Source organism: Corylus avellana, chromosome 11 (assembly GCF_965113065.1).
Source record: "Corylus avellana chromosome 11, dhCorAvel1.hap1.2, whole genome shotgun sequence".
NCBI lineage: Eukaryota > Viridiplantae > Streptophyta > Magnoliopsida > Fagales > Betulaceae > Corylus > Corylus avellana.
This window is the reverse complement of record NC_142500.1, coordinates 1484140-1496999: the sequence shown is the minus strand read 5'-3', so window position 1 is coordinate 1496999 and position 12860 is coordinate 1484140. Positions and strand designations below refer to the sequence as shown.

The 12860-nt window shown below is 34.9% G+C and overlaps 1 protein-coding gene across 2 annotated transcripts; it reads left to right on the top strand.

Annotated features, from left to right (window-relative positions):
- Nucleotides 1-7012: 7012 nt before the first annotated feature.
- LOC132166632 (inactive protein kinase SELMODRAFT_444075) lies at nucleotides 7013-12842 on the top strand. 2 transcript variants are annotated; one of them, XM_059577478.2, is made up of 10 exons: nucleotides 7013-7285; nucleotides 7515-7780; nucleotides 9221-9375; nucleotides 9472-9566; nucleotides 9793-10832; nucleotides 11159-11319; nucleotides 11489-11565; nucleotides 11645-11792; nucleotides 12007-12156; nucleotides 12442-12842. In XM_059577478.2, exons 2-10 carry the CDS (start codon nucleotides 7603-7605, stop codon nucleotides 12475-12477), a joined length of 2040 nt encoding a protein of 679 aa, XP_059433461.1. In that variant the 5' UTR covers nucleotides 7013-7285; nucleotides 7515-7602; the 3' UTR covers nucleotides 12478-12842. The 2 variants fall into 2 exon arrangements, with proteins under 2 accessions (XP_059433461.1, XP_059433462.1); XM_059577479.2 differs by lacking the exon at nucleotides 7515-7780 and having other exon boundaries at nucleotides 7016-7285.
- The last annotated feature ends 18 nt before the right edge of the window (nucleotides 12843-12860 follow it).

Below are 12860 nucleotides of genomic sequence, written 5' to 3'. Positions count from 1 at the left end.
CACCAATGACGCCAACCACCTCATTCCCTCTTCAACTTTAGTCCCAAAGTTTTCACCATGTGTGCCGCCGTGACGTTGTGGGTGGCACTAGTGTCTAACATGACATAATTGAATACCTTGTGGAGTTGGCTTCAATAGGAACATACATAAGTTCTAAAGGCGTCTCAGTTTGAAGAGCATTCAATTGGAGTTGGAATGAGTTTACTCTGGCTTGAGGTTCCCCATCCAACTCCTCTTGATTCTCTTCAATGACAAGGGCATTCACCTTCTCTTTCTTAGAATATGATCCTCTATTTCATTTAAAATTGAGAGGAGCTTATTAGGCAAAAAAAAAGTGTTAAAATTATGGCAAATTGTACTCATCTTTTAAAAAATGGGACAATATTATCCCACTTTTTGCTTAACCGACACCTCTCCATTTCATTTGAAATAAAAGAGGATCCTATTTCCTCTTTTGTTGGGCACTCCCTTGCTCGATTGGGATCTTTGCACATAGAGCAACCGAAATTTGACTTGCCTTACTATTTGTCAACTAACTTCACTCTTTTTTTCTTTTTCTTTTTTTTCATTTCTAACAAAAAAAAAAAAAATCAACGTTTTTTTTTAAGTAGCAAACAACTCTCTTCATTTTTCTCACACAAAAAATTCAAATCTCATTTTATCTTTATTTTACATCAATCACTTATTATTACTATACAAACAAAAAACCAACAACAAAACTATTTACCAAACGGGCTCAACTGTAATTTACCCTTTTTTTAGGGTTTATTTTTAAAAATTATTAATTAAATAATTAAATTTATAGTTTTCTATTAATTTAAAATTTGAAGATAATTGATAATTTAATTAACATAGTACCAAAACCCTAAATTCCAACATTAGCTTTACTATTTATCATACATTTCTCATTTTAATTAAATGTTTTACATATTGAGTCTCTCAAGAACGAAGATACCACAACATTCATCCCGTGCCATTTCTAGTGGCTAAAGAAACATGAACCAAAAGGAAAAATGTGGACAATCACCAGCTGATGATAAATACTTGCACATAAGTTTATCTCTTTTGCGCACCAATGAGTCAATGAGGCCCCCCATGCCCTTTCATTAATCTTGTTTTTTGGTACTAAGTAGCTTTCATTGATCAAAGGGTGAATAAAATATTTGCAGGGCTAAATCAACAACACTGTGACAGTGAACTGAATTGAATAAAATATTAGCAGAGCTAAGAGCTAAATTCTTAAAGTGGTTTGAGTTCGAATTTCATAATGAGAATTTTCATGCCTAATTAGTGTAAATCACTATGAATTTCATTGATGTCTTGATGAAGTTTTGTCAAATTATGGTTTAATCAGACTTGAAGGAACTCTTGTAGTTTTCACTATTTAGGCTCTTCTTATGCAGTTATCAACGAGCATGTATTATCATGGTCACGTCCAAGTAAAGTAGTCATCATGGTCGTCCACGGAAACTGATTATCCGTTTTAACCTAAATTTTCAAAATAATTTCTTATCGAAATGTCATCGGTTAATTATTGAAAATAGGGTTGTCGATACCGTTATAACCAATACCCATCCTTAGTCGCTCCACCTTATTTATTGTTATTTTTTAATTAGATTAAAAAAAAAAAAAAGAAAAAAAAAAAAAGAAAAGAAGTGAAGTGAAGTGACAGGTGCAGGGCATTTCTAACATGGTAAAGATAAGAAGCTTAGATTCCAGCTGTGTGGACTTGGCTTATTATACCTGCCAAAATTAGGGGTGTCAACCCGGTCCGGTTTCTCGGTTTTTGGCCAAAACCGGAACCGGAACCGGGACCCCGGTTAACCAGGGTCCCGGTTCCCGGCCGGTTCCTGTTTTACCCGGTCCGGTAACCGGTTTTTGAAAAAAATTAGTGTTTGCGGCTTATTTTAGGTATTGGGCCTAAAATAAACCCATTATTTTTTTCATAAGTTAGCTCATTTAAAAAAAAAGTTATTAATCTTTTTGTCTAAATTAAAGAGGCTTTATTGTGATTGTTCCAAATAATTAAAAAATAAACCTAAAAAAGCCTAAAAATCCTAAAAAATCAATGTTTTTGCCTATATGAGCCTTAGAAATAAAAAATCAAAATTTTAAAATACCCTAAAAATCATTTTAAATTAGATACATAAAGAAAACATTAAAAAAATAAAAAGTAAAAACAAGTATATAAACAAACCAACATGCACAAGAAATAAATACCCCTTACTACAACAATTCAAAACCCAAAAAAATAAAAAATAAAACAAGTATTTAAATAATCTACCAATCAAAATAAATACACTCACAATAAAAATAGTTCACAAACATATTACAAAGACAATATTAATATATATAATATAATAATATATAAATATTATTTAATAAAATAAGACCCGGTTCCGGTTTTCCCGGTTTTTACCGGGTGCCAAAAACCGGGACCGGAACCGGGGTCCCGGTTTTTTTTTTTTTGGCAACCGGAACCGGAACCGGTTCCCGGTTTCCCGGTTTCCGGTTTTCCGGTCCCGGTTCCGGTTTCCCGGTTATTTTTGACACCCCTAGCCAAAATAGAATCTCTACTGAGCAAGAAAAGGGGAAACGAAGCATCTAATTCATAGTTTCTGTTAAAGAAATGCCCCATGCCCTCCTCTTCTTCTGCTGCATTCATCACAAGGCTGAAAAATTGCAAGGTTTTGAAGGAGCCAGCCACAACAAAAGTACCCTGTTTTGTTTCTTACTTATCCTTTACTTGGCCATGTCTCATTAAAGGAAACCTTTTTTTTCTTTATAATCAGAACAGGGAAAGCTAATGCACTAAAACTTTACACATCCTTAGGCTATAAGGAAAGCATCTCCATTCCCTGATCAAAGAGGATGGGAGATAGAGTAATAATAAAAAAATTGTGACAAAATTGTGACGGCCGATAGGGACTCCCTTATTCTAGCAAAGGAACTCCTACTAAACAAAGAAAGCCTCCCTCACATATTACTGCCTGAAAAGAGTGCAAGAATAAAAGAAGTGATCCCTTGACGGTTCAAATTGCAGCTTCATGTGATGCTTACTCTCTCATCTTTGAAGGGGATGCCCTCAATGTGGTCTTTGCAATTCAACAACCTCAACTGTTTCCGGGTTGGACTTTTTATAATGTTGTTTTTGACATTTCCCTGTATTTGCTTTCTTTCTATAGCTGGAAGGCTAAGAAAGTTTATAAGAGTGCTAACTATAAAGCACATAATTTACCTAAATGAGCCGCTTCCTACCTAGTATTTGGAAGCATTCTCATAGGATCACTCATTCATTCTTCCATTCGGATCAAAAGTAGTATAAATCCCCTTGTAACCTTTTCTCCCTTTCAATTAAAAAAACAAAAAAAAACTGTTAGAAATCATGTCCATAAGGAATGGGGTCATATGTAGACAATTAACTTTAAGAAGGTTGAATGATCTACCAAGGCCATTCACCATGTGGTTTACTTCACTTCATTTACCTTTTTCAAATAAAATATGCTTAAAAAATTTATAACAATATTAATTAAAAAAATGGTAGTTTATTATGATATTAGAGTAAAAGTAGTTCAAATCATGTCTCAATCATTCATTTTTGTTTAAATTAATATTGAAAAAATGGTGTACGCTATCACCATAAAAAGACTAATAAATTTGAAGTTTCATTATAATTACTTATAAAGCGCAGTTTTACCTAATAAGTAAACAATACGAGACTTAACAACCACGAATATTTTTATAATATGAATTACTCATTTTTTTTCAATAGAAAAGAGGGATGTTACATTAATTTTATTTAAAGAAATTAAAATTAAAAGATGTTTATAAAAATGAGTTTTATGTTGTATTTTCAGTACCGACAGATTTGTAGGGTTCGGGTACGGGTCAGCCCTCTGAATCCGACCGTTTCTGGTGAATGTTTCAATGTCTGTTCACAGTGAACATTGGCAGGTGGAATCCAATAAAATTGTAGTATAGAACATACACAAAACCCTCTCTGCATGAATCACATGAGGTAACAATCAAACGACAACAAAAAAATAAAACAAAAAAAAGAAAAAGAAGAAGAAAGATAAAGATAAAGACGTAATAAAGGAAAAAAAAAAAGAAGGTATTGGATAAGACTTAAGAAGGCACTTATTGGTTATTTTAGGTCCCACTTAGCAAAGAAAATGTCAGAAGGCTAGATTTAGGAAGGTCCTACCTAAGCAGTAAGCACAACTTACAATTGAATAGGCTTTTCCTGTCATGTAGGATGTAGCCACAAAGGAAGTGAATTATTTGTTGGGTGGTACCCATAACCATAATTATTCTTGTCCATTTGTTTTTGGACCCCTAGGAATTGGTGTACCCAAGAATAATCCCTCCGGATAGTAGCCTCTTAGGGCTCGAGAGTCGAGATAGACATAATAAGGTTCATCTCACATCTCACAAGCAACGCTACAAGCAAACCATGCTTAATTAAGTCCTACGCCACGTGCGTAGGTATTAGTCTCGATAAAACAATGTTTACAAAAGGTTATAATGATTTCACTTGTACCCCAACGGCAATTTGTACCCTATTGTCACGATATGTTTAGAGCATGAGAGAGCACTATTCTTAAACTCTTATTTCCCGAAACAACCATCAAGTAGAAAACACACTTTTAATTTTTTTTTGAAAAAATTACAGTTTACTTCCTTAAAGTTGACAGAATTTTTTAATTCGAATACTAAAGTTTTAATCTTTGCAATTCACCCTTCCAAAGTTTTAAATTTTTGCAATTTGATCAATTGTATCCAAAACTTCTCATATTGCCCCTAATTTTTATTCTTTTATTTTTTTATAAAAAATTCGGGATGGCTACATTTGGCCATTTTTGCACCCCCCAAATTTATTTATTTATTTTCATAAAATAAAAAATAGGGGCAATGAGAGAATTTTGGGATAATATTGGTCGAATTAAAAAAAAATTGAAACTTTGTGGAGGTGGATTGCAAAAATTAAAACTTTGATGTTCGAATTGAAAAACGATGTCAACTTTAAGGGGATAAACTGTAATTTTCCTTTTTTTTTATTTATTTATTTTTTTTTTAAGTTCTGATTAATATGTTCAATTTTTAAGTTATGAGCTGACGTGTTGATAATGTGGCATTTTTAACATGGCGTGTGGTAAGTTAGCTATTGGATGCTCTGGACAATGGACATGTCTATTCTTTTTATTGATTTTTTTTTTTTTTTTTTTGATATGTTCACACAAGGGAAGGGGAAATAGGGATTCAAACTAGTAATCTCCGCTTTATTAAGCGTGGTCTACAGCCAATTGAGCTACCATTTGAAGACATTTTTACTGAACATGATGTGATATGATAGCTATGTGTCATTGACACCATTAAAAATTTATCGAATATTGAGAGTTATTTGATAACAATTCAATCTTTTAATATGATAAAATGAAAAACTCAAAGAAATACACCAACACTTTTTCCTTGTTTTTAACTTTGTATTATGGCTTTCAAGAATAACTCACAGCCATTCTCGTTGAAGTACATGTGCCTTTTCAAGGTACAAGACTACAAGTTTCACAATTACAAATTTTATTCTCTCTCTTTTTTTTTTTTTTTTTTTTTTTTTTAAAAAAAACTAATTAATTATTTATTATTTTAATTTGTAAGTATTAATTTTTGGCTTGTGTAAGTGGCAATTAGAATTTACTTGTCTCCAAGGAATAACTCAATCGGCTGTAGATTACACTTCATGAAGCGAAAGTTACTAGTTCGAATCTCCCTTCCTCCTCTCCTTGTGTGAACATGTCAAAAAAAAAAAAAAAAAAAAAAAAAATCCTAAAATTTACTTGGTTAAAGGATAGTGCTATTTTCATATATATTTTTCTTGTACACATTTTTCGAGGTATACCTCATATTTGAATATATAGTTAATTGTTATTTTTCTATTTAAAAATAATATCAATGAGAATAATATATGTTCACAAATACCCTTTTTGTTGTTGGAAATTTGGTATTTTATTACTAACAAAGTTTTCTTTTAAATTGGATTTAAATAAATTTATTCAATTTAATCTATTAAATTAATATCTTTCAATCAAACAATAATTCATACAAAGGACAACACAAAGGACATGAGCAAATATAATTTTGGCATAGTAAATGGCTCTTCTAAACATGTACTGGCAGAAGCACTTTGTCTCAATGTGGGTGTTTGCAGGTTTTCTTATCCTGCCTGCCAGGTTTTCCAATAGGCAGCAGGCATAGTCTAAGCCTACAAATGATAAAAACCCCCACACCTTGTCAACACTCATTTAGAGTAACATGGCACCATCTGCAATAGTTGACAGGGTTGCTTATTAAGGAGTTCTAGCAAACTTCAAAATAGTAACAAATCAAGTGAGTACTACAAATTATCTCATATTAGTTCTAATGAAATATACTTTAAAGTTGATGTCATAAGTTCGGAATCACAACAAACCCTTGCCATTGATTTGTATTATGTGTCGATTAAGTAGGGTTCAATTTCTGACACGATTCGCAAATTCAACGTCAACCTAATACGAGATTAGTAGGTTAAGGTTAAGAGGTTTGATCCATTTAATTAAAGGAGTTGGATTATGGCCGACCTATATAGTTTTATACTAATTAACAATCTTTAACATTGTCTGTGAATCTGACGCAAAATTAATAGGCCTTATACCAAAGTTTAATAAGTCGTTACTGGTGATTTGTATTTTGCTTTGGCTTTCTAAATATGGTCTTTAAATACTAAACAAAAAAAAAAATCAAATTTTAACTCAACATTTTTCCTAAAAGTCTTGCCTTTTATTTATTTTTTATGTTTTAGCACAATCCATTTCCTCTCCTCCAAAAGCCACAAAGAGACTTTTTTTAGGGGATGACACTGACGGTCCAAGTAAAGATTTATAATTATGCCTCTAGGAAAAATGAAGCAGTTAATGCGTTAATGATGAGAGAGAGCTCCAATCATTGATCTGATTTTGCAATTAATCGCTTTATTTTGGTCATGCAAAAAAAAATTCGCTTTGTTTTGGCTTTCTGCGTTGTCGGCTCTCTCTTGCAGTTTAGCACAAGCTGGATGAGAATCTCTTTTGTCACTGCCACCACCTCACCTTCATTCTTTTCTGTGGTTCATGCATTCCTTATGACATGAGTGGGTTTCGGTTTCCATTATCAAAACTTGGTGCTTGAAAATAATTGTTGTGGATTTTCTGAGCCTAAAGCTGCTGCCTGTTGGAGTTTCACATTCCCTTTTAAGGGAAAGAGCTATCTCGTAAGTAAAGTACCTTGAAGTGCGTGTTTTCTATACTTTTTTTTTTTTTTTTCTATTTTACTTTCAGCCTTCCATGTGATGTGAGTATCCCAAAAGCTTCTTGCTTTCCGAGACACTTGTCTCTGGTTTACTAGTCATTGCAGTGATTATGCAACTTTTTGCTGTTCAAAGTTTGTTCTTTTCCTGAACTTTGTGGCATCTGATCGAGAAAATTTCATGTGGTGTTTAGAAGGCCAAGCAAAAAAGGAAACAAATTTCTTCTGGGTTTGAGCCAGAGGTGGGTGGTGTGAGTTAGGATTTTTGTTGGCGGGTTGAATATGAAAAAGAAGGGTGATGAGGAAAAGGGTTCCTCGGATGTGGGTGGGAAACTGGTGGTGGTTGCTGTTAAAGCATCAAAGGAAATTCCAAAGACTGCTTTGTTGTGGGCTTTGACTCATATTGTTCAACCTGGAGATAGCATTAAGCTGCTGGTGGTTATTCCCGCTCATCCCTCAAGTAACTTTCACAGTCTTGTTTTTTTTTTTCAACGATTAGAATTTTAGAAGTTTTCTCAAAGTATTGATGAATTGTTGTTATATCGCCTTTTCGTTTTTTGTTTTTGTGAGCTTAATTCTGTTCTTGCCTTTTGATTTATAATATCTTGTTGGTAGGTGGGTATGTCTGTTAAGCTGTCTGGCTCCCATGCTTCTGCTTCCTGGGGACAAATTTCTTGGGGACTTTTCTTATATTCAAATTTACATCTTATAGAATTGAATGTTCCTTCCTACCGTAAATACTTTTAATCTGTCATTGAATTTTATACGAGTATAAAATCTTTATTAATTTATTTTGCTTTTTTCTATGAAAAAATACTTGTAACATCCGAGTGTTGGGCAATTTTTTTTGTTCTCCGACATGATAAAGTGTTGGAACTAGTGGCTTATATTCTCCAAGGCATAGAGTGTAATATTGGAATACTAGTGGTTGGCCGTATTTTGAGGTTTTCCAAAAGAGAAACGTTAGGTTTACAAAAAAACTTTTACAACATGATGTGACACAATATGATTGAAAATTAGATAAATTCAACTTTTGAGATACTCAATCATATTCTGCCACATCATATTGTAAAAGTTTTTTTGTAAAATTTGTTTGTAAGTCTAGCATTTTTCTTTCCAAAATACGTCCGTATAGTTAGGGCTTTCCTATATATATGTTATGTTTTAACCCTGAATCATTAATAATAAAATATAGCCGCACTCTCCTGTAAACGAGCCATATAAATCTGTGTCTCGACTCTCTCTTGATCTCTATCTTTTCGATTGCATATTATTCATCATTGTTGTGTACGGTAATAGCATAAAGTGGTAGGACAATTTCCTTTTTTCACATCATTGGCATTAAAGTCCAAGAGTAAGCAGAATTGGTTTTGCGATGGTCACTTGAAAAATCTAAGAAATAAGACAATGATAACAATTTATTCTTACAGACAATATAGGGAGTGATTGGATTGTTGGTGTCCAGCTCTTCTTGACCTATGCTAATAATATAGTAAAATGGGTGTTATATCTCACAGCATGTTCGAACTTTCGTCTTGAGCTGTCCTTGAGTTTATAAACCTCGTAAAGAAGTAAAATGGAGAACTTCAACTTAACTTGCATATATGATCCTCTCTTCCAATTGTGTATCACATCCCCATCGTGTTCGATGCAGGTGCTTCACAAATTTGAAGTGTTGTTGAATTTAGGCTAGCAAATTTCAACTATCAATAGTTAAATGACTTATGCATATTCGGTAGCTATATACACTGCATAGCTAAATGATATATGCAGTGTGTTCGTTCATTTTCTCTTATTTTGTCTTATTCCTTTTTTTTTTTCTCCCACTTTTCACTGCCTGGTTGTATTGACTTTGGGAAGTAAATGTTGATGATTGATGAGAAAAGCTTTACATTTTCAGGTAAAAGGATTTGGGGCATTTCGAGATTCACCAGTGATTGCACCATTGGTCACTGGTGGTCTCTGGCAGGAACCCGTTCAGATCAGAAGGATGATATTGCAGATTCATGCTCTCAAATGGTGCTTCAACTCCATGATGTTTATGACTCAGAGAAGGTCCGCGGTTCAGTGCATTTGTTTTCTTGTCAACGATTAATTCCATGCACCTCATGTCTAGTTTAATGTATTTCATACCCTGATTTTTCTTCACAGATAAAAGTCAGGATAAAGATTGTTTGTGGCTCGCCATGTGGAGTGGTAGCCGCTGAGGCCAAGAGAGCCCGATCAAACTGGGTTATACTGGATAAGTAATCAATATATGCACCTTGTTTTCTTGCATGACATATTATACTGTTTCTCATCCTGAGGCATCCATTTAAACCTTGGGGGATTACACATGAACATGGCCTGTTGATTCACAAAAGATGTTCAGTGAACATCTTATGTGTTTTGAAAAAAAAAATAATCTCATTATATGGTTTCCTTCTATATCTTCAGTTTGTTCAATTACCATTTTTTTGGAATTTTGGACAGACGATTGAAAAATGAAAAGAAATACTGCATTGAAGAGCTGCAATGCAATCTTGTGGTTATGAAGCAATCTCGGCCAAAGGTTCTTCGTTTAAATTTGGTAAATTCGACAAAGATGGAATCTGAAGTGGGTTGTGCATTATCATCTGAATTTGAAAAATCTCCAAAAACTCTGAAAAGCAAGTTTGGACAATTGAATATGATTAGGGGACCAGCTGTTACTCCTGCAAGTAGTCCAGACCATGAGTCACCATTTACTACAACTGATGTTGGAACGTCATCAATATCTAGCTCAGATCTAGGGACTTCACCATTTTTCCTTTCTGAAACTTGTGGGAGCTTAAAGAGTGATCTTCAATTTACCACTAAAGAAGATGAAAATCTGGATGAATGTGACTCTGACACAGATAGTGAAAAGATGAGTACTTGTTCCACAAATTCAATTTTCCATCCATGGATGGCAAGCTTTCTCAGGTCCAACAGTGAATATTCAAAACACACGGTGGAAGGTTCACAAAGAAATGGGGGGAAGGTTCTAACCTCCACATATGAAGCTTTGCTGGGGAAATTGTCTATAGTAGATCAAGATCCTCGTACTGGAGTGCTGAATTATAAGCTTGATCAGGACCTACGCAAAAGTGTAAGAGAAGCAATTTCACTATCCAGAAATCTACCTCTCGGCCCTCCTCCATTGTGTTCTATCTGTCAGCACAAGGCACCTATATTCGGGAATCCTCCAAGGTGGTTCACTTTTGCTGAACTGGAATTTGCTACAGGTGGATTTTCACAAGCAAATTTTTTGGCTGAAGGTGGATTTGGTTCTGTACATCGAGGTGTCTTACCAGACGGTCGGGTTATTGCAGTCAAGCAACACAAACTGGCTAGTTCTCAAGGTGATCTAGAATTTTGCTCAGAAGTTGAGGTCTTAAGCTGCGCACAACATCGTAATGTTGTGATGCTAATTGGGTTCTGTGTGGAGGATGGAAGAAGATTGCTGGTTTATGAATTCATTTGCAATGGGTCTTTGGATTCTCATCTTTATGGTAAATTTTCCCCTATCCCCATAGTTTTGGTAACTTAGCAACATTCAATAATGGTAATGCTATTAGGATGTGAATAGATCTCTGTTGTGTTGAAAATTTTCATCTGTACTTGAGGTTTTGTTTCTGGCTTTTGGTTTAATCAAATCAAAAGCTTTGGCATGTGAACTGACCCTAGAAATCCAAATCGTTAATGGGTACGCTTTTTTTAGAAGTTTGGATAACCTACTGACAACACTGAGCTGTTTGGAGCTTGATTTTATTTTGTGTGCGTGTATGTGTGTGTGGCATCACTTCTCTGAGTTAAGGACGGTGTTTGGATTTTGCAGGAAGAAGTAAAAATCTGCTAGAATGGCCTGCACGACAAAAAATTGCAATTGGAGCAGCTCGTGGGTTGAGATACCTTCATGAGGAATGTAGAGTCGGCTGTATTGTCCACCGCGATATGCGGCCTAACAACATCCTTCTCACCCATGATTTTGAACCATTAGTATGTCATGCTCTTGAAATTCTTCAGTAAAAAAGGCCTGAAAATACTCATACCTGCTGTATACTTTCCTTGATGAATGTTGTTTCTTTTGTCTAAAATTATAAGCTGCATCAACCGTTGTGTCAATACATATGACATGTGCCAACTGACTGCCATATCTGGACTGTAGGTGGGAGATTTTGGACTGGCAAGGTGGCAGCCAGATGGAGACATGGGAGTGGACACAAGAGTAATTGGAACATTTGGGTAAAACCAGACAACAGTTATTTTCTTCTTGGTTATGCTTTTTGTGACCAATGATAAAAGAAACCATGGCATTATGTAGGTACTTGGCTCCAGAATATGCTCAAAGTGGCCAAATCACAGAAAAAGCTGATGTTTATTCCTTTGGGGTAGTGTTGGTGGAGCTTGTTACAGGGAGGAAAGTTATGGACATGAACCGGCCCAAAGGCCAGCAGTGCCTCACTGAATGGGTACGAGCTAACTTAGCTCTTCTATAGTTGTTAAACTTCATCATAAATAAAATATTTGATGAAGATGCTTAACATCTATTAGATAAGATGCAAACGAATTGTCTTCCAGTTTATCTTGTCCCTGCTGGGTATTTGCACTTGTGTTTGTCAAACAAGAATAAATTTACTTGAAGTTTTCTCCTTTGTCATTGCTTATGTTTCAAATCTGGAACAGGCACGACCTTTGCTAGAAAAACAAGCTATTCATGAACTGGTAGATCCATGCTTGAGGAACTGCTACTTAGAGCATGAGGTTTATCGCATGCTGCAATGTGCCTCCTTGTGCATCCGGCGGGATCCCCATTCGAGACCTCGCATGTCTCAGGTTGGAGACTTGGACTTCTTATTTAAACTCTTTTATATTTTACATACAAAATAAGCATTACTTATGCTCAATAAAATTCATATTACTTGATGATACTTTAAGCAGAAACTATTTGCTATTCTCTCTGCCGTGGTATTACAAAAGTTTTCTTTTGGTTTTGCCTTCCAACATGAAAGTAGCTTCGTTTAGATTTACCCCCAAATAGCACTGATCCTGGTTCCGCCCCTGACTGAATGCTACTCGATCACGGTTTCCTTATTTTCTGTGCACATTGTTCCCTTGTAGGTGCTTCGAATGTTGGAGGGTGACATTGTCATGTAATCAACCAATCACCTCTTGAGCCTCTTGAAAACAGCATGGGGAAAGTTTTGACCAGAGAAGGAGCAGCATTACAATAGAGATCAAGTAGGAGGTTCTCCTGCAGAGTGAAGGGAGCAGAAGTTCTTGTAAAAGGACACCATTTGTAGACAGTCCACATGATAGCAATACTTAGATTGCTTTGCCTTTCTTATATTACTTGAACACAGACTTACAGTAGCAATTATGGCTGTACAGTTTTGAGAATACGAGAAAATGTAAATGACATCTCTTTTTTTTCTTTTTTTTTTTAGGGGTGGAGGGTTAGCAAATTCCCTTGTGGACATTCATATATTTTTGGTAATGAGGAAATGTATCTTTTACTCTAAGTTGCTTGGTTCTTTAAT

Excerpts from the sequence above, each read along its gene's own strand:
- LOC132166632 (XM_059577478.2), top strand. The coding sequence starts at position 7,603 with ATGAAAAAGAAGGGTGATGAGGAAAAGGGTTCCTCGGATGTGGGTGGG. Across the intron at positions 10,833-11,158 it reads TTTGGATTCTCATCTTTATG|GAAGAAGTAAAAATCTGCTA; the intron begins GTAAATTTTCCC and ends TGGATTTTGCAG. Across the intron at positions 11,566-11,644 it reads AGAGTAATTGGAACATTTGG|GTACTTGGCTCCAGAATATG; the intron begins GTAAAACCAGAC and ends GGCATTATGTAG.